Source organism: Meleagris gallopavo, chromosome 12, assembly GCF_000146605.3.
Source record: "Meleagris gallopavo isolate NT-WF06-2002-E0010 breed Aviagen turkey brand Nicholas breeding stock chromosome 12, Turkey_5.1, whole genome shotgun sequence".
In the NCBI taxonomy this organism is placed as follows: domain Eukaryota; kingdom Metazoa; phylum Chordata; class Aves; order Galliformes; family Phasianidae; genus Meleagris; species Meleagris gallopavo.
In genome coordinates, this window is record NC_015022.2 from 2469603 (window position 1) to 2491629 (window position 22027).

Sequence of the window (22027 nt, forward strand, 5' to 3'; positions counted from 1 at the left end):
AGGGACGGGAACAAAGATTAAAGGCGGCCCCGGGGAAGTTGGTGGGGAGGTGCTTCAGCGAGGCCGGGATTTCACCCGAGAGCTTGTTAAGGAGCGTCGTTTCCTAAAGAATTGCTGAATATCAGCTGTGGAAGAATTAAAAGTGGCGTGTTTTTTATTTTTGGTCTGCAGTAAATAGAGCATTTTCTGGTCTAAATTAGATGGTCATAATTTACACCCCGTCAGTAGGAACCATTAAGGAAAGGGGGATGGCCTAATTACAGAAACATTGCTTTAAATCGTCTCATCCATACAGCACCAATGCTGTGTCAGTAGCAGTGGGGCCTCTCTTTGACAGACCCTTCAGCATACACTTAAATTCACCTTTGCTCAGGAAAGCATGGTTGGAGTGATGCTGTAAAAGGACATGATGCTGTAGTTGTAGGATATTTTCCTCTTTTCTCATACGTAAAATCTGTAACTTACACTGAAAGGTGCTGCTTGCTTGGCCATGATGTGGTTTCCATGTCCTTATGCTCATGTAGAGCAGTGCTTCTTCAATTCTGTATCAGAGTTTTTTTTTTGCATTTCAGTTATCCCCAAGAGTGATTTCTGCAGAGGTTATAAATTACAGAATAAAGCATCTCTCTCTCTCTTTTTTTTTTTTCAATCTAAAATTGTATCTTTTGCATTTTTTCATCTGTGACCTTCGCTCTGTGGTTCCCAAAGCAAACAGCTGGCTGAACTGGTACTGCCCTTATTTGTTCCGTGGGTTTGGAACAGCAGCTCTCAAAAATGTGGACAGAAAGAGGAAATACCAAACGTGCACTTGAGCCACAGTGTTACAGTTTTAGGGACTCAATTCTATCACTTAAAATTTGGAGTATAAGTAAAGCAGTTTGTCGTGTTCGTGTGAGCCATAACTTTTTAAGGCCAGAAGATATCATTAGGACTTGCAGCACAGAAAACATCAAAGACCCAGTGATATCTGCATCAAATCCCCGCTTCCTGTTGGGCCAAACCATATGCTCTATAAAAATAGCATGTTTTATCTGGACCTTTGTAAAACCACTCGAGCTAATTACTGGCTGCAGCCGATCTATTTGTCTGAGTGCATAATTTTCAACTATCCTGAAACAATGTCAGAGAACGCTTCAAAATAATTATCTAAGTCTGAAACCTGTGCTAGGCGGGTACAGTGTTATTATGGCTGTGGCTGGAGATAAGCGTCCTCACAGAACGTAAAAGCCAAACCACACAATTCCACAGAGTCTCAGTTGTGTTGACATAATGGAAACACTTTGCTATTGTCTGTGAAACGTTTGTTTTTTCAGATATGTTCTGGACACAAGTGTCTTTCCAGCTGCCTTAATAACCTCCTGTCCTATGTGTTCATGTCTTCTGATTGGATCACTGAACGGGTTTCAGTGGGCAAAAGTAGGGGGAAAATGTACTTTTTCCTGAGTGAGCCTATAGGATAGTTTCTCAGAAACTTGTTTCTGACCTCTTATTGGAAATAGCAGGGTCAGATGGTCAGGGATGGTGGGCAGTACGTGGCTCCAAGCTGGGGGAGGCTGGGCAAGTGGAGATTTCAGGCAGAGCATTGCTCTGGCACAGCCCACAAGGCTGGTGGTTTTGAAAGACAACTCTTGAAAATCTAAACTACTTGAAATCAGCCTCTGCCTTAGGCAGAAATTTTTCCCCTGATCCTGTGCCAAGGATTGATCTTAAAGTGAAGGACGCCTGCAGCTGCTCTAGAAAAGTGACAAAGGGTAAAGCAGCAGCGTTGCTCTAGAGCAGTCACCTGTCCCACAGGGCATGGAGCAAAGCTCTGAAAAGCTTAACATTTCATCCGCCAACTCATTAAAGCATGTGAGCTTCTGCATTTATTTCTAAAGATTTGAGTCAAGCATTGTCCCCTTAGCTAGCAGCAGCTGTGTTATATTATCTTTCATCATGGACAAACATGACATGGGATAGCACTGGATCCTATTTTCATAGAATGGCCTAGGTTGGAAGGGATATTAAAGCCCATCCAGTTACAACCCTCCTACTGTGTTGCCACCCACCAAACCAGGCTGCCCAGAGTCTATCCAGCCTGGCCTCAAGCACCTCCAGGGATGGGGCACCCACAGCTCTGGGCAGCCTGTTCCCAGGCCTCACCACCCTCTCAGTGAAGAATTTCTGCCTAACATCTAACCTAAATCTGTCGTCTTTTACTTTAAAGTCATTCCCCCTTTTCCTGTCACTGTCTTCCCCTGTAAAAAGTCTTCCTCCTCCTTGTAGGCTCCCTTCAAGTAGAGGAAGGCCGCAATGAGGTCTCCCTGGAGCCTTCTCCAAGCCCAGCACCCTCAATATTTCTTCACAGGAGAGCTGTTCTGGCCCTCTGATCACCTTCATTTCCCTGCTCAGTCAGAGCTGTGTCTTGGCCTTCAGGACTCCCTTGGCCACCAGCGGAGATGGCATAGCAAGAGGTCTCTGGTAGCTGGTACCTATATCACACTGAGTCTCACACCCAGAACAAGCACTCTACAGTGAAAACTTCTGAGATTTGATGCTTATCCCCTTTGTATGATTAGTTCCTCCAAGACACAGCAGTGATCTTCAGTTCTGCCGAGCACCTCAGGGTATGCGTTAGGCTGCGGATGCTCTTTCAAGCCACAGTCAGACTGAGGGTTTCCCTCAGTCAGTGAGAGGGAGGAAAGGGGGTGAATAATTGATTTTCCAGTTATATTGGAAACGATAGCGTGCAAGTGCTTCAGCTGCTACAGCCCTGGAATTCAATCTGTGAGTGAGTTCATCCATATCTTTATTTGGTGGATATATTCATACACCTCCCACCTTGGTTTTATCACCTGCCAGTTCTGAGGCAGACTTTGTTGGCCTGCATATAGGCTCATGTTTCTTGAATTAATTCCTCCAAGTGACATTACTCACGAATGCGAAGGTTTTCTGTGGCAGAACTTCAATACAAGGTTCCCTAACCATCAGCTGTTTGCAGTTCATCAGGTGGCAGAGCGTGTGGAGGCACTGGGCCAGTTTGTGATGAAGACCAGAAGGACCCTGAAGGGCCACGGAAATAAAGTTCTCTGTATGGACTGGTGCAAAGACAAAAGAAGAATTGTGAGCTCTTCTCAGGTATGCCACTGGATGAGTGTTTTTCAAAGACAGTGTCGGACACTTTACAGATCTTCTAGCTGTACTATGTGCTGTACAATGTTTTCAGCATGCCCTTAATGCTGTACATCGCAGCATATTTGTTCAGAGAGCACAAATCTGAGCATAACTACACGCTAATACCCTAAATGTTTCTTCTGCACTCATATACAGTTTTTCCCTGTATTCTCTATTGCAAAAGAAAATAGAAAGAATTCATCTGAGGCGAATGCATACTTTTATTGCCTTGGTCTTTACAGACGTAATGTTCGGTACTGATTTCAGTTGATGTGTTAACATAAAACAATCAGGAAAAGGGAAGGAAAGTAATATTAATGCTTCCAGAGATTTCTGTGTGCAAACATTTCTTCTACAATCTGTATGATTGGTGTGCCCTTAAAAGCCTCAAACAATCTGCCAAAGTTACTGCATTTACTTGGGCGTTTTGAGAAACTGTCCACCACCTGCTCAAGCCCAATCTCATGAGCTGTAGGAGGTAATGAGATAATTACTTTCTAGATCCCCTGGTTCATCGTGCACCCCGTATGGCAGTAAGTGAGCTCACTGCATCACACAGCTGTTCATTGACCTGTATGAAATCTGTCAGGGGTCTCACCAGAGGGATAAAAATAGGCAATCTGCATTGCAAGCCACCTTCAGTTACTGTGAGTTTTTTTTACCATTCATGGTGATTCCAGCAAGGAGAATCAAAGCTTAAATAATTAATGTGACGGCTTTTTTTAGTGGTTAAAATGCCACTGTGTAAATAAAAAAGCTAAACAGTAAAGTTGTAATGCATTTTGTCTCCATTTCTAAGAACTGAAACGAGTCCAGATATAGCAACAATTGCTGTTCACCAATAAACATTTCAGTTTCATGAAATGGGGAGGATAACCAATATGATGCACTTAAGGCAAAGTAACTGGCATGATTGTTGCTGGCATACACAAAGTGATTAAGTTACTGTCAGTGGAGTGTTGTTATTGCTATTCAGCTGATTGTAGCAGTGGATAATTGAAGTAAGTGTAGCAAGAAGTAAAGAGAAAAAGACAGGAAAGGAAAATGAATAAACACTGCAGTGTCCATAAATGATTCTGTGCGTGTTGCCAGCTGGGAAAATGACTTGTAATACAGGTCACCTCTTGTATTTGTAAGGCCTTGCACTGAGCCACCAATAGGTTTTACATGGGAGAAGTGTCTGGTTTTGCAGATGGTGATTGCAGGCTGGGGGAAAAACATTGTGGCTGAAAGGAGGCAAGTGAGTGCTTGGTAGCAATGGCTTCTTGAGGCGGTTCCGTTCCAGCTGTGTTCTGCAGACAAAAGCAGTTCTCATAAACATGCTTGAGATCCCTTTTAAAAAGAGATCAGTCTTTAATCCAACACCAGTAATCTCAAAGAAATAGAATTTTCTTTTTGTTAAAGAAATAACTAGCGCTAGTGAGAAGCATCTCCTTGGTGCTTCACTGCAACCACCGTAATGTTGTTAAGGTGGAGACAAAAATGTCTTGAAGTAACAGACTGGAGGATAGAAATGAGCAGCAGAATTTCCCCCAAATTTGGGAAGTAAGCTGACAGTTGTATCTCTCTCTGTTTGTGTGTTTTCATTTAGGATGGGAAGGTGATTGTGTGGGATTCATTCACTACCAACAAGGTAGGTGAAAGTCAGCAAAGGTCTGATTTCTGTGCATAAGGCAAACAGCAGTGGGGTACAGTGGAGCTCTGGAGGGCGAACAGGTGGCACAGTTGACAGCAGGATGATGGAACAGCCTGCAAGCCTCCACCAGCACCTCCGAGCAAGGAGCCTACACACACCATCTCCCTTCACCTATCTTTGAGCAAAGTCCCCATCAGGACATTGTTATTTGTCTGCAGCATATACCAATCCAGTCTTGTCACTGATGGGATGCCCCTGGGCCGGAGGAAAAGCCAGGCTAGTTAAAAGGAAGTCTTCCCTGGGTAGCAGCTCTGCAAGGTGCTGTGTGATCACCAGGATTCTTAGCCATGATGTTCACTGTGATATGATGATACTGGTTCTCCGAGCCCTGGCAGGGCTCTCCTTTCTTCAGACAGCTGTGAAAATACAGCTAGTTTCTAACTCACCGGCATATGTACCACAGTGAAGACATTTACAGCACCAAGTGGCCTCAATAAAACATGTTCAGTCTGGGGCTTGTGAATAAGGACGGAATAGTCAGGTAGCTATCCTCCTGCTGCTTTGCTGGGTTAGGGAAGTAGTGATGTCTAAGTTTTAAAGAGATACTGTGTTTCAGGAACACGCTGTGACGATGCCGTGTACCTGGGTGATGGCATGTGCGTATGCCCCGTCTGGATGTGCCATTGCTTGTGGGTAAGTTTCCAGTTTCCCCAGCTACTTATGCAGAGAGGCTTGATTTGCAGGGATCTCCTGGTGCCTTCACAAGATGCCGACAGAAGCTTGCGTGCCTTGATTGTGGATGGGAGGATTATATTCAGTGCCTCTGTTTCTAGTCCCATAACGGCTCATCCATTTTGTCTCCACTGACTTCAGTGCAATAACATCTGTTGTATAAGCATGGTAAATAATCCTCTTTCAGCATTTATATCATGGGTTAGGAATTCTGCATGCATGCAAGTTCTCTGTTCCAATTTGATTGTGTGCATTGGATATATCTTCTAAGGGAGAGTGGTTTTAACCCTATTCTTTCTTTGCTCTCTTTTTTCTAAGAGGTAGAGAGAAAGGTTGGATGATAAGGATTATCAGCATATGAATAGATCTTGCCGAGATGGAGTGGGGGGAAGTGACCCTGTCCTTCATAATTATCTTCAACTTTTCTGAGGGCTCAGGTTTGGAAAAATTGAGTTTTTGCAGAGGAGAAAACAATGAGAGAAGTTGGCAAAAGATCTTTTAAAAAGGGACTGGGTGGATCAGACAGACAAAGTAAGCTCGGGGCAAGAGAAGGAAACAAAGAGAGACTTTACTGTGCAGCTCGCAAATACGGAAAAAAGATTCCATGAATGTCTGTGGAGATGAAGTGCAGAAATTGTATGACTTTTACTGTAACTTGAAGAATGACAAGGAAGCTCTTGTAAGAGAGACAGGGGGGACATAGTTGCATCGCACCTCCTAGTTCTGTATTTCTGTTGTGGCGTTGGTTAAGCACTGTGCAGTTAATACGAGGCACAAAGCAAGCACCTGCTGGAGTCCTGGAGATCCAGGACCAAGGCATGGCTGAGCTACCACAGCTTTACAAAGGCATCAAGGTGGGCACAGCTGGCCAGGGAGACACAGCTTGACTGGTGTGACTGTCCAGGAGGGGCACACCAGCTGCAGGGGTAGGTGTTTCTGGTGGTATTTTTCCAGATTCTCCTAAAAGACCTTTTCTTCACATCCACTATTTGCAATGCTGTCTCTTCCATAGGAGTTATATCAAATTTATTAATGTACATAAATAATGATGTTTTAAATGCTAATACAGTGACACATGACAGAAAAATGGCACTCTGACTGAATAGAAAAAATTAACCCTGAAGTGACTGTGTCACCTTATAGCTCGTACTTTTGTAAGGTTTAATTCAGTGCCATTTATAAACTTGATGAGGGTAAAAAATAGTGAGCCTCAGCTGTTGATGTGCTGTAACGTAGCCAGGCTGGTGAGGCAGCTGGGCTTCCCCGCACGTGAGGTCCAGGCCAGCACAATACAGGGAAGTTGGCGCTCATGAGGATTTGGTAGCACAGCACTGACAGGTGGTTTCCTTTTTATCACCACTTGCCTTTTGTTGTTGCACTTTTAACCAGTTCTCTCTGTTATTTGCTATTATTACTCTCTCCAGTGGCCTGGACAACAAGTGTTCTGTGTACCCTCTGACATTTGACAAAAATGAAAATATGGCTGCAAAGAAGAAATCGGTTGCAATGCACACAAACTACTTGTCTGCCTGCAGCTTCACTAACTCTGACATGCAGGTAAATGCATCCCCTGCCCGCTGCCCACTGTCCAGCAAAGCCTAACATGAGCCACACTTGTATGCGATGCAGTAACCTTCCCTGCACAAGAGGCATTCAGCAGCCGAAGCCATATCCTGCCCCACGCAGGGCTGCTGGGACACTGAGGGGCAATGAATGTGCTGCAAAAGCTTCTGTGACAGCCTGTAACAGCCAGTGGCCAGGCTGTTGTGCCTGTGCCCTGCAAAAGCCTGTGTCTTTGGCAGAGAATGTTTGCTCGTACCCTCTGTGTTCTTTGCCCACTGGCTCTGTGCTGCCTTATGCTTTTAGGAGCTTGAACTAATGTAAATAGTTGAAAAAAAAATCCAACACCAGTTCAAGTAGAACTGGGCTGGCTGTTTGCTTTGCCAGCTGGTGGAGTGTGCATTGTTGCCTGCTTTGTTGTGGATGTCCAGCCAACTTTAATTCTTAGTATTTTTTATTCATATCAAGTAACATATTCGAGCTCAAGGATGACTACACAGAGAACCATCCTTGCCATGATGTGTTCTCTTGAGGGAAAACAGTGATGTTGTCCCTGTCTCACAGATGGAGGGCTGAGCACAAAGAGCAGTGATTGCTCAGGGTCACAGTGGGACTCTATGGCAAAGCTAGGGACAAAATGCAGATCATCCGGGACTAGGCTAGTCTCCTCCTGTAGTGAATATCACTACAGAAACACAGAGGACTTTGAAAGGAGCCAGGGTAATCTCCCTGCCCACTCTGGTTTTCAAATTTGTATTGAAATTCTATTCAGTGCACTCAGGAAGAAAAAAAAAAGAAAGAAAGAAAAGAAAGCAGAAGGGAGCATTTAAATCATGCTCTGTGTCAGCAGAGCTGCTGGAAAGGGAATACCTTGTTCCCTTCTTGCAGATATTTAGAGCTCTTCTGAAGGAAATACCAGCTCTGATTGCTTCTATTTCAAGACATGAGATGCCCAAAAGTATGTTGTTATTTGCCAGTCTGCCATTCTGTAATGACTCTGAGGTGCTAATTCAGGCTGATTGTCATGGAAACAAGTGGTGGAGGTACCAGGCTCAGGCTTGCTCAGCCCTGACCTCACTGTGCAGGAGCCCTGCATAATTGGAGGGGAGTCTAAGTGACCTGGAATGGCTGTGATGAGATGCAAAACCAGTCATCTGTTTTCTTGTCCATACCTATATGTGTCAAGATTTAAATCCCATGAAAGGAAAAAATTTATGTATTTTTCATAGTAAAAATAGAAGGAAAAATTAGGGGTTTTTTTCCTCCTTATTAAATACAGCAAACTGTGCTGATATACTGCACCACAGTGGATTAAGATATTTTATATTCAATGATTCTGAGATTTTTCTGAAGAAATTTTCTTGTGATTGATAGGCATGTGCTTTTAAGTGATTGTTTATAGCACCGTATGTTACTATTTAAACAAATACAAGCAAATGGTTTGGCTAAGCTTCTGTTAGAACTCTGTTATATAGGGCATCCCAGAGAACCCCACTTTGTTTCTCTTTTCTCCCTTTAGGTAATGGCTTAAGAATTAAAATCATGCAGTAATTCCAAGTGTGCAACAGGCACACTGTGCAGCTCTGCTCTCCTGGCAGTGTCACTGGAGGACTTGCCCTGTCACCTGTCCTGGAGCACAACTCCCCAAGTGCAGAGCTCCATAGCAGCCCCAGCACCCACTGCCAGAGCTGTGATTGCTGCTGTTCTGCCTCATCTGCTCTCTGAACCTACACTCAGTTTTCAGAATGAATGTCAGGAAAGGATCTTAGAAACTGGTGTGTCCATGGCATCTGATGAGAGGTGGCTCATCACTGATGAAAGCCAATCTCAGGCTGCACAGGTGCTGAAAGAGGAGGTGCCATCTTTGTTCTTCATCATGTTGCCATCCCAGGCTAAGAGGAGCACTGAGCTGCCAGCTGGGCAACCTGCACAAATCAGCCCGGGCCCCACAGATCAGTCCTGCCAGAGTGAGCTTCCCCAACACAGAGCGCCTGGGAGCCTCACTTCCTAAATTAGGTATCTGCAGCTCTGCAGTGCGATAATGTTCCTCACGTGACGATGCTCTGTGTGTATTAATAGCAAGAGTTGGTTGGGATCTCAAGTGTTGTTCATGGGGCAGGCAGCCATAGCACCAGTGTGACAGAGCTAAGGAGCAGGATGTGACCGTGGGGAAGGCAGAGTGGCCCTTCTTGCTGCTCCCACCCCAGCACCTGCACTCATGGTGAGCCCCAGCATGGCCCACTGTCCCCTGCCACGTGCAGCACTGCTTCTTGGTGCCAGAAGGGACCCATAGTGACCATCGACTTCAATTCCAGTATTAGCTGGAGCCCTGGACTGCCAACAAATCTCTACCTTATGTCTTTAGCTATTCCTATTTCCATCAGATCTTTCTTTCTTACATGTTATTACAAGAGCAAATGCTCAGATCTGGGAGTTCTCATTCCTCACTCAGTACCTTCACTCTCCATCCAAGTGCAAACCATACTCAAAATAGAGAATTTTATTAACCTAAGCTCAAAAACAGGTCAGAAAGACAATTCAGGGCTTTCTTCTACTATTATCTATCTGCTATACTATATCCCAGAATATCATTGTGACTCTGCAGGAGGGTTTGGAATGGGCTGTTCTGCAACTTTACAGACATTTGTTTTTAGGAGGAGTTTTTGGAGCACCTGTCAAAGTGCTCCAAAGTGATCAGTGTTTAACTTTTATGCAACTCTGTGAATGGTTTCATGATCATATGATCATTTTCTTGTTAAGAAGTATTTTCTTTTTAATCTCTAATTACCTACTGGGATCCTCGAGTTTCCCCACTGAACATGAGAATAATCTTTGCAAAAGACTTCATAAGGTCACAGAACTATAGAACATGCAGAGTTGTTCTGTGGTCACCCTATTCTGTTCCATGTCTGTGCACAGAGACCTATAAAATCTGTGACTGCATAATAGTTTTGGGTGCCAAGGGGAAATTCTAAACAATTGAACATCATCAGGCTTTAGCTGCAATCACAAGCACTGATCACATGCTTGTAGCAGATGAGGGAAGCTGTGAGCTCTGTTTGGTCAAGATCTGTTCAAGCCTTTTCACACATAAATGGTTTTGGATAAGTGAGAGGTGATGGACTTGTCAAACAACTGTCTAGACAGGCTTGCTTCCCTTTCAGAATATCCATGTCTTAAGCCCAATTTGTTGGTTTGCATCTGGTAATTTCAAGCGGAAAAAAAACTTGAGGAGTTAAGCGGGTAAACCGCAACAGGCATACTTAACTCCAACAGTTCTTTGAGCAGTTTGAATTCCAGCAGCCTAAAGTAGAGTTAAATACAGGGACAGATAAAAATACCAGTCTGGTTCTACCATCTCTTTGGAGGATTTGGAAATATCAGCAGATCTCTGAGGGCATCTGTTCTTCAAACCCCGCTGCACAAAACTGACCATTACTGAAACACTATGTAGTTACAGCTGTGTCAGTTCTCCTTTTCTCTCCACTCTCACTTCTTTCCTTAAAAGTTAAAAACACAAACTCAGCTTAGAATAGGATTGTTTTTATGGCTTTGATTTATTGTATAGTATTTCTTGAAGTTAAAGCTGTCCTTGGCATACAGCTAGGATGCCAGTAGTTTCTTTGAAAGCTTGATTATCTCTTGATTTTTGTGTCGTGACTTTTCTTGCCATGTTCCATAGATCCTGACAGCAAGTGGAGATGGGACCTGTGCTCTGTGGGATGTTGAGAGCGGGCAGCTTCTGCAAAGCTTCCATGGGCATGGAGCTGATGTCCTGTGCCTGGATCTGGCTCCTTCAGAAACTGGAAATACATTTGTCTCCGGGGTAAGCGGGAGCTTCCTATCATCATATCAAGTTAAGGAAGGTGGGAGGGAAAAGGCAGCAAAACAGGAGGCTCGTGATCTTATTGAAGAAGCGTTGGAGTATGTAGTGGGAGCACCACTGCAATCCTCTCATTGCAAGCAGATGTCTCAATCTGGAGTAAATTAAACTTCTGACTGTGGGGTCAAACCCACCCTCCCAGTGTGACCGCGGTTATGCTTACTTAGCAGATTCCATCCCACACCAAAGCAACTCGGCCCGAGATCAAAACAACACCTCTCCCAGGAAGGAAGGGGCTCAGAGCTGGAGCTGCAGGCTCATTCTGCAGACAGAGGTGTGAGTCCACCACAGCAGACACCCTTCTGCTTTTGGCTCTGTTGTGCCCAGCTCTCTGGAGCCGGGCAGGGTGTGCCAGCGGCTGCTCAGGGCACCAATGCAGGGCTGTAAATAATGCACATGCCGCTGTGTTGCTCAACCACTCCCCAGCAGCCAATCTGTAGCTTGGGCGCTGGCTGGACCCTCGCACAAGTTGGTGCAGAGAGATGAGGTGTGGCCACATCTTCAGCTGTTGCTGAGTCCCCTATGCTTTCCAGTGGTACCAGAAGCATTCAAAGACCCTTCGTCAGCCACATGCTGTCCGCTGCTCCCCATGCCCTGAAGGACCACAGGACTGGTTCTGGGGAAGTATCAGAGCACCTTCCCAATGGTGTCCTGCTGCTGAAGGAGCACTGCCCCAGGCAGCTGAGCCATGGCTACACAGTAAGGCACAACAAGGCATAGAGGTGAATGCGGTAGATCTTAGCTCCTTTTTGAGGGAGTGCTAGTCCTTCCCAACTCAGAAGCCAAGTGTGCAGGTAGGAGCTATTAGGAGCTGGGAGATGAGCCCTTGCTACCAGTGACTGGTGATGGTACTGGTGATGGCACAACATGTCCTGTGCTTGCTGGTAGAAATAGCCCTTGTGCTGGAGGATACTGTCTGTCAGTTAGAGGATTCCACTTGTTGTGCACAGAGTCACAGTCCTGTCCCTGCACGATAAATCTGGACCTCTTCAGTTACAGCTCTTTTTATCAAATTTGGCGGGCCCACCAAGAGCAAAGCCTAGCATGTTGGCTCGGTTTGCCTGCTGTTAGCACAGCTGCTCTGAAGCGTGACTGAAAGCTAATTCCATCCGAGTGCATTTACTCCTCCCGGGCTTTCCTGCCACTGAGCTCACTTCCCAGAAAGGACAGATTCATTCTCCCTGGGAACAGCTCAGCTTATTATAGGGCAAAGAATCGCAAGCAGCTATGGTACTGCTAAGAGAATATGTCATACTTTGTCAGTGTAGCAGCTTGGGCATGTCTGTGCTCACAGAGACTCACTTAACTCATGAAAAGCAAAACACCACTTTAGTGAAGGTCTGTCTTACATTGAGTTGACACTGGCATAGCCAAAGTGGTGCAACCTGAATGTAAAGCGATACAGAGAGTCTCCTTGTATACCGGGGCTCTGCAGTACAGCAATCCTGAGCTTGAATAAGCGATGCAAATGCAACAGCATGTAGAATGGGAGCTGTTATATATAACCTTTAAAAATCACAGCATGACTTATAGAGCTGGGTGAGCTCAGGGCTGAGCCCCAGGCTTTGTGCTCTGAGCCCTTGGAGCATTGCTCCTCAGGGCAAGGTGGGTAGCACTCATGGGACCGTCTCTCCACAGGTGCTTGCTGGTTTCTCCTTCAAACCTTTGCAGTTAAAGCAGCAGCTTGTCAGTTTGGTCTTGGCCCCAGGGAGGTCAGTAAGAATGGTGCACATGGGAGCAATGCGAAGGGCTAGGCTAGGGCTGTGGCAGAGCTTCTGAGGGAAATGTGCTGAATCCAAAATGTTCTTAATGCAGCGTGGTTTCGCCTACACAGAATCTGCAAGTTGGTATGAAGGAACATTTTAATAATGAATAACTTAAATAATGACATCATTGGTAAAAAACTGGGATTTCATTTTACAGGACAGTTTCAAAAAATAAAGAGACACTTGAACTGTGAAGAGAGTTAATTTAACCAGCAATTACACTTGCTTAAAAATAAATAATGCGTGGCACAGTCTGCTGAGCAGCATGCACCAGCACAGCAGGAGCGGCAGCTGCCTGGGCTGCTCTGTGCTTCCCATACAGCACGGAGGCAACAGGGACCCTTTTGAAGAGGCTGAGCCACCTCCAGAGCTAAGCTTACCTTCTGCCTTTCCCCAGCAGGGTTGTGTTTATTAAAACCTCCCAACACTCTTAAAAGAAAAGTCTATGCTCTTTTTCTTGCTGCTGCTATTGTGACAGCAGTGAAACACTGCAGCTGAGAGCAGGACCAACCACATGCTCCTGCAGGTATGAGATGGTCCATGACTGAGGACATCACTGGTGCCAAGCACCTCTTAGGAAGCACTCAGTGTTAAACAGTCCTTTCTAAGCACAGCTTGGGTGGCTTAGAGCTTGATGATGAGCTGAAATGCTGTCATGCTTCTTTTCTCATCCAGCCTTGCCATTAAGCATGTACGTGCTACAAGTCGTGGCAGGAGTTAACTCTGGTTTGGCAAGAGACATTTATTTCAGTTTCAGTGTATGAAAAGCATTTAACATAAAACTTTTAATGCTCGGTATTAATATTTATGTTGAGCATGTGAAGCAGTAAGGGAGTGAGTCAGTCATACAGCTCTGCACCGCAGGGAGACTGCAGATGCAGTGGCAGCATGAGCAGAGCAGGGCACTGAGTGCTGGTCAGTGTGAACACACCCTGCCCTGTATACACAAGGGCCCCTCTCCCTCTGACCTCGCTGCGCCCCACAGCAGCACTGCCCCCATGCTGCTCTGCAGCACCCGCTGAGGTTCCAACCCTCCTGGCACACTGCCCTCCTTACTGCAGCTGCATCAGGTTCTGGGGTACCGGTGTGACAGGTCCTGGAGCTGCTTTGCTGGTTAATTTCTCTTGGAGCTGTGACGTTCAGAGCCCTATGAATGTAGCTGGTTTTGAACACATGTATTGGATACATGAGGGGTGAATGTCACTGTCTATACAACGGTAGTGAGTTTCTTTTGTCTTGATAGGGATGTGACAAGAAAGCCATGGTGTGGGACATGCGTTCTGGTCAGTGCATCCAGTCATTCGAAACCCACGATTCAGACATCAACAGCGTCAGGTCAGTGTGTTTGTGGGAGAGGACACGCTTGGGATGCTGAGCCATGCATTGCTTCTGTTTTTGAAGAGTTATCCAAATAACGTAATGTGTTCTGCCTCTTTTTTTCACTCATGCACAGATATTACCCAAGTGGAGATGCTTTTGCCTCTGGTTCAGATGATGCCACGGTATGTTGATTCAGCAGCATAATTCAGAGTTCTGTTGCCTCTCAGGTCAGATTGTTCTAAAAGCCTACTTCATATTCACAGAAATCTGCCAGTGGCTACGCTGGGCCTGCAACACCAAAGTTAGGGAAACAATAATGCTATAATATAAAAATATTAAATACTGTATATATAAAAAGATCTAGTAATGCCTTGAGGGTCACCATTGCAAAGTGTTCTACATGAGGTACTGCCCAAATCTTAATTTCAGATTTTCTGTGTTTGAAGTTTCATGATCAAAATTAGCTGTCTTACTAGAAGAGATTTGGCTTCATATAGTTAGCCACAATCAGTGTAGAAAGAACCAGATAAATCCTGCAGCCCATCGGAGGCAGCAGCACAATGCAAAGGCACACAAATGTGCATGTCACAGCAAGCAGAGTGGCTGTGGGCTTGGTGTGGGGCTGTGCAGATGCAGCCAGTTGGCCTCAGCAGCTTTGTACATCCTGAGGGCAGTGAGCAGGTGGCCCCCATGTCCATCTCCTCCCTGCCAACCTGACTCACTGCAGTGAGTCAGTGCATCCAGGGCATTCTAGTGATACAGTAGCCCTTATTGGATCTTATCTATCTATGAGTAAGTTGGTAGGAGGACACAGTATATATTGACTGGTAATGTTAGTCAACACCTAACTGCAACTGGAGAGCAGACCTTCAGGAGGCGCCTGACACCTGCTTTGTCAAACATCACACTGAGGTGCATGAGGGTGAAGAACCTTTCTGAGATACTTTGGCCTAGAAGCATGTTTTGAGTCTGCTCCAAAACTGGCTCAACTCAACAGAATCATTCCCATTTTCTTTTCTGGATGCTTTTTAGGTTTTAAAAGCTTCTCTTGTAAATTAATACCTCTAGCTGTATGGTGAGCCCAGTGCATCTCTGCACATTTGGTTGTGGTACTGTGAACATTTGAGATGCTGAGAGAGTGAGAAGAAATTGTCCATTGTTAAATTCCAATTAGAGTGCTTTCTTTTGATTCCCAGTACCACAAGCTTGGCTCCTGTGCTTACTAATTATTTTGAGCTGATGGGAGAATGGGAAATGCTGTCTTTATACTTTTGACAGAAGTTTTGGCAGTTTCCACCCATGTCATTTTTAAGCCAAGAGGTTGGTGTTTTCCTGTTACAGACTGGTGTGCTGATGGCTATCTCTGACCTGATTGTATACTTAGAGATTTTGAGGAACACGTAATTCTGACTGCATGGAGGAAAACCATAAAATGTGCTCACACAGTAGTGCTCTCACCTGAGGTGACCCTTACTCCCTATCAGGACAGTCTGATAGAATTATTCATTCACGGAAACATGGACATTTCATATCTTGCAGTTTTGCACAGCCCAGCCAATGGCACAGCCCTTCCTTTATGTGCAGGCTGCTCATCAGCTGTTCTTCACAAGTTAAGTCTTAATATTAAGAAATCCAGCTGGTCAGGGTTTGCTTAAGCTTAACATATTAAAGAAGGTTTTCAGTTCAAATGTTTGAAAAGTGCTTTGTGATTTCAGGGCTAACAGATTGCCATTCTGAATAGCAATTAAATCTGGTCTGTCTATGCATTCTTTCCATGTTAAGCAAGCCAAAGTGTGCTGGGAGATGATAAGGGTTTTAGAGTGAGTGGGGATTTTCCATAAGAAATGAAAATCAAAGATCTGTGTGAAAAATGTATTATCTCACCTAAATTATTTTCACGTAGGTTCTTCAAGCAGACAGACCTCATGTTCAGCCAGAGGCTGCTTGCTGTCCTGTCTCGTGGCACAGAACAGCATAGAGGCTCCCTCCATGCCAAGGGACTGGCCTTATCACGTGGGCAGTATTAACAGAGCTGACTGGAGATTTAATTCTTTGTCTCTGAAGCTCATGTTATGGCTGAAATGTTCATCTTAGAGAGTGTGCCAACAGCCAGTAAGTAGGCAGCAGGATACTCTAACACAGAAAACCACAGAGGAGAAGCAAGAGAGTAGGCTGGGAGTGGGAGAAATTCCAGGAGGTATCCATGGCCCAAAACAAAACTGCTCTTCTTATAGCAGGACAGGAAGGAGATGTACAGAAGAGGTTAGAGGTTTGGACAAGCAAACTCTGCACTCAGTTTATACAAAGCTGCGTGGTTTTGTTTAGATCCTCATTAGCTTCCAGAAGAGTCCCAGTTGTAGTGGGCAGAAATAAAAGAAACCAAGCAGGCATTTTCTGTGATACCTGCTAGGGTGCAGGCCTTCCCAATCACATTTTTTCAATGAAAAATAGGGACCATTGACTCCAATCTTTACTGTGACACATATGTTGTTTTTGTTTTAATGTCAGTGCCGTTTATACGACCTTCGTGCAGACAGAGAAGTAGCAATTTATTCCAAGGAGAGCATCATTTTTGGAGCATCCAGTGTGGATTTCTCTCTCAGTGGTGAGAACTGAACTTAGGAGGTGGTGGTATTGGTGCTGGGATGGTGGCAGACTGTCAAATTTTGTCAGTTTAACTTGACAAAGCATTTGAAAACCAATACTAAATACCAAAATCTTTCTCTGTAAATTAAAACTACTCGTTATGTCGCCCAGCTGACTTTGTAGCAGTGAAAAGTATTTTCCTGGTCATGCTGAAAGCAGAAAATATTTTGCCATTAACTACGGCTGGCTAGAATTTCACAATCATTATTAAAAATGCTTCAGAGGAAACATGAAATGTAACTTGACTATAACGCACGCTTACATAAATAGTTTATTAAAGGATAATAAATGATTAATAGAAACTCAAAGTATGTTAAAGAGCACGAAGGCAGAGCCATTACCATTTTTCACTGCAGATCCAGAGATGTGTGCTTGAATCTTCTCTGCCTCCTCCCAGCCCTGCTCCAGGGGGCTCCTGCAGGGCTGAGCATGAGGCGAGCTGCCCTCCGCCCAGCACACTGACAGATGTAGATGGCTCTGTGAAGGTCACGGGCACCACAGCTGGTCCCACTGGGGATGAAGAATCACAATTTGTCCACTGATTGTTCAACCATTTGTATTCAACTCCTCGTCCAAGTCTGCGCAAAGTAATGTTGGCCTTTGTTAACTGCTGAAGTGCTCTCTGGTCAGCTGTCATTTGGACTGATACCCATCTCTAATGACTAAGCAGATTCTGTATAACTGATCTCAATTTTAACTATATTTTCAACTAATTAATTTTCTAATTATTTTAGTATTTAGTAGGGATAACAGTGTGGCAGTGTGTGTGTATGTCAGCATGGGAAGGCTGGGCTGCTGCTTGCTTCCCTTTGCTGCAGTAACGCTTCGTTGCCCACTAAAGAATTTGTTTTTTGAAATCTCATTCTCTTTGTAGGTCGTCTGCTGTTTGCAGGTTATAATGATTACACCATAAATGTCTGGGATGTGCTGAAAGGATCCCGTGTATCTATTCTGTTTGGACATGAGAACCGTGTCAGCACCCTGCGGGTCTCTCCTGATGGGACAGCGTTCTGCTCAGGGTCCTGGGACCACACTCTACGAGTAAGCACTGGGGGCACCTGGCTGGTTTGTTTTAATAGAAAGGGGCAAGGGCAGGGGTTAGGACAGGAAAATTGACTCTCCAAGTTCTTTTCACTATCTAAAGGGGGACTATAAGAAAGAAGGGGACAGACTCTTTAGCGGGATCTGTTGTGATAGGACAAGGGAAAATGGTTTCAACCTAAAAGACAAGAGATGTAGATTGGATACAAGGAAAAAAATTTTACAGTAAGAGCAGTGATGCTGGAACAGGTTGCCCAGAGAGATGGTGGGTGCCCCATTCCTGGACACACCCAAGATCAGTTTGGAGGAGCTCTGAGCTCCTGATGGAGCTGTAGGTGTCCCTGTTCAGTGCAGGGGAGTTGGACTGGATGGCCTTTAAAGGTCCCTTCCAACTCAAATGATTCTATGACAACTAACTAAGATATAAAATCGTGCAGTGTAAAATGTGAACTGAAAATTCAAACTGAAAAATTGCCACACAGGGTTCACAGAGCTGTTGAAGCCAAGGAAATTCGGAAGTTGCTTCTTAAATGGTTTCATTGCTGCTGGTACCCTGTATCTCTAATCTGACTGCCTTGGTAAATTTTAATTTAGTATTTGATTTATTTTTATATTTTATATTTTTATTTTTATATTTTATAGTATTTTAATTAATTTAGTATTTAGTATTTAGTCAGTGTCGTAAATGATTGTGCAACTCTCTTTCTGCAGATCTGGGCTTAACATGAGATCCTGCGTGCAGAATCCAATGAAGACCGATTACCTAGACTGCAAAAACAGCTAAAGAAGGCTCCCTGAAAATCAGATATTCATTACTCTACAAAGGGGTGACACTGAACCCACAGATCAACACAGCTAGGTAGAACATAATCTGCTTGAACACATAGCAAACATGAACTTGTGGTAAAAGTTAATGATTTTGATTCTGTTTTGAAAGTATTTTATTAGAACTAGTTTAGTTAATTATAAATGGACTTTTCTCTGAAGTCATCTGTATCATAGAAATGAGTATTTCAGTGCACATTATGTATTTATTTGCATGATTTGAGTTCCTTTTTAGAGCAAAAAAAAGATTCCTGATTTTATCAGGTTGTAGCATCAGGTTTTGGAAACATTCCATAGTGGTGCATTGAATTTTGGTGTTGAAAAGTGGGAAGAAAAGCAACTTTGATGCTTTGTGATGTCATTGTGGCTGACTGAACCATGATAGTAAGCAGAGGCCCTGTTGGGAAGGTACCAGTTGTTGCCATAAAAATGTATTTTTTGTACAGAAGAGAATCCTTTAAATCCCTGCTTTTTCCTACTGTCTTTTTAGATTGAAATAAGTATTTCGTCTCTGTTACCTGAATATAAAGAATCTAAATATATACAAAATGATAAATGCAAAGATGAGGAATATAAACATGATTTACATAATCATGAGGTAGTATTTAACCAGTAGTTTCTTAGAAATCTTTAATTGTATCACTTGCTGAGTGAATTTTCTTTACTTAAAGGATACTACATGCTAAGCACTAAGGGATACTAAACGCTAAGCTCTAGCACAATTACACTGACGGTCAGGTCTTTTCCAAGTCAGTCACAGTTATTCTATGATCACGATTCTTATTTGCATTTTGAGCAGTTCACACCCCTGGGCAAGGCAGTGTAGCCTTAAATGTGTGTTAAGGCAGCATGCTCCCATTTTGAGATCCTTGGGTAACATCAGAGCAGCACAAGTTCATGCCAATATGGGCCAAATCTTAGAAGCCAAACTGTACAGCCCCTGCTTGAACAGCTCTCCTACTGGAGTGAGGCAATGCAGTTGAAGCTGGGTATGAGAATGGATGGCAGCGAGCTGCTGGGGCCTGCTGTGAGCCAAATCCTGCCTGTGCAAGCCACTGGATCAAGGAGCAGCTGGGCTTCAAGGAAGCACCATAGCTGGCCACACTGCTTGCAGTATCTGGCTCTGTGGGGGTACAGAGATGTGGTACTAACTGGTGGGACTACCCCCACATGCAGCTGATGCTGTACAACTAAGATTTATTCAGATAAAGCTGAGATATAGTTGAGCGTAGAACTATTTGTATCTGCAAATCTGTAAATGTATCTGCATTCATACATTGAGAGCAGTTGAGACTACAGCTTGTCACCTTTGCTTATATGAATGGGTGCTGAGTCCAATATGAGCAGGGATGCAAGGAGAGAAGTGCTGGAGAGCTGCTGGGGGCTGGCACAGCCTGGCCTGAAGGAGACACATCCTGAACAGATCTAAGTAAGGTTTGTGTTCAGATTGGAACAAGATGAAACAAGCCATCACTGGAGTTGGCCGTGCACATAAGTTTGATAATATCCTTGGTCTGTTAAAAAATGGGATTTAAAAATATAGAGAGAGAGATTGTAGTAGAAAGAAAGTTTTTTCATTCATGAAAACATTGGGTTCCAATGAATCCGTGACCAGTTAAATTAGGACACTGATATGTGTATCAGCCTTCAGTCCCTCATGAAATTTCAGTTGTTTCTGCTTCTAAAAGGCAACCCTGATGCTTTGGAATACTTGTGGCAAACAATCCCTGTAACAAATGCTCTACAGAAATTGTAATGTCATATAGAGCTCACTGTGCAATACTGAGTCAATACACTGTACACCTTTGATCAAAAGATATTAATGTTTAGATAGTATTTATTGGTAAGATATTTGTTTCAAACATACTGCATTGTGTTGATACTTACGAATGGCCTAAATACAATAAATTGTATTTTGCATATTGAGAGCATGTTCTTGGTCATTTTTCTGTGTTAAGTACTTGCAATGGTAATGATTGCTTCTGGTTTTTGTCATTTACTTGTTGCACCATATAGCTTTTTAGGTCATTTGCCCTGCAAAAATCTAGGGCAATATCCAGATGTACTGGAAAATTGCTTCTGCAATATCTTCTAGTGATACCCACAGAGCCAGAACTGCAAGAGCAGCCCTTGGAGACGCTTGAGCCTCCCTCTGAGCTCCTTCTGCCTCCAGAAGGTTGGGATTCAGGTTGTGTTTTCCTGCTTAGAAGGCTCATAGCTGACATGTGATGTTTTCTTTCCAGAAATGACACAAGAATGCGCTGGAAAATGCAGAGTATGTGTTTTGCAAGAGCCCGGGACTGTCCTCACATTGCAGTGTGACACAGTGAGCACAGGGCACGGACGTCTGTCACTGCTGGGTAAATCCTGTGTGCAGAATGCGCTGAGATGCAGCAGAGCAGAGTCGTGCTGGGACCAGCTGTTCTCTGCATTTCCATGTAGGTTTTGCGGTCGGCGTGCAGGCTGCTGGTGGAAGTGCTCAGTTTAGATGCGGGGAAAAAAAAAGCAGCAGCACCTTAATTTAGGCACATCTTTTCATTTCCTTTCCTCGGAAGAGCTGGGGAAGTGCTGAACCAGCCTATCCCAGTGACACCAGTGCCCACACAGTGCGACTCACAGCAGCAATGCAGGCACCAGGTCTTGCACGGCTGTCCCTGCATGGAGAAGGCCGGGGTCTCACATTTGAGGGCCACTGCCTCCAAATGTGAGTGCGAGGGAGCGGCAGTCACTGTCAGGCGGTCTCGTCCTGCTGAACAAACGCTGTATAAACAGGAAGGGTGGAAGAGGAAATCGCCGGAGCGATGGCAGCCTCTCCCTCTCCTCTCCTGCCTGAGGAATGCAATAGGAAATTCCTGCTCCAGGATTAACAATCGTAGGTAAAACCTGAGTTTAAAAAGCAAAAAGCCCTGGTGTGTTTTTTTTTTGAAAAGCAAAAGCTGTGCTGCCTTCCAGCCGCAACTCCAGCTCATAAACACAGACCATATTTCCCCGGTTGAAAGCAAAACAAAAAGCACCAAATATGGGGATGTAAAACCAAGAGTTTGCCTTAGTAGTGGCTCTGAGATCGGGCCGCTCGATAGCGATCTGAGAAATTACAACAGGATTGAGTCCAGCTTTATTTTTAGTTTCGCTAACGGGGCTCAGGGGGACGGCTGTGTGTGAACGCACAACTCATCCGTAGCGTTGCAGAGCTGTGGGGCAGTGCAGCCGTCCCGCACGGGCACTCAACACTGTTACTGAGCAGCGGCACCTCGGGCTGCTTTTGTTCTCTGCCCTTTCATCAGCTGTAGCGAAGCGTCCCGGTCCCACGTCCCACGCGCCGTCCATTTGCCTGCCGCAATCCGGCTGCATCTCTTCGACGGACACAAACCGCGCCCGTTCCACAGCCCCGCAGCCTGGAGCCCCTCGGGCGCGACCAGCAGACCAGTACGCCGCCGCGGGAAAGCGCGAAGCCACCTCACGGCC

The 22027-nt window shown here is 44.7% G+C and overlaps 1 protein-coding gene across 1 annotated transcript; it reads left to right on the forward strand.

Moving 5' to 3' along the window:
- The first annotated feature begins 14 nt into the window (after positions 1–14).
- GNB5 (G protein subunit beta 5) lies at positions 15–20488 on the forward strand. Its single transcript, XM_010717248.3, has 10 exons — positions 15–3117; positions 4745–4786; positions 5406–5482; positions 6946–7078; positions 10764–10907; positions 13974–14065; positions 14184–14232; positions 16559–16655; positions 17571–17737; positions 18449–20488. The coding sequence occupies exons 1-10, from the start codon at positions 2878–2880 to the stop codon at positions 18458–18460; spliced, it is 1053 nt and encodes a 350-aa protein (XP_010715550.1). The 5' UTR covers positions 15–2877; the 3' UTR covers positions 18461–20488.
- Positions 20489–22027: the final 1539 nt, after the last annotated feature.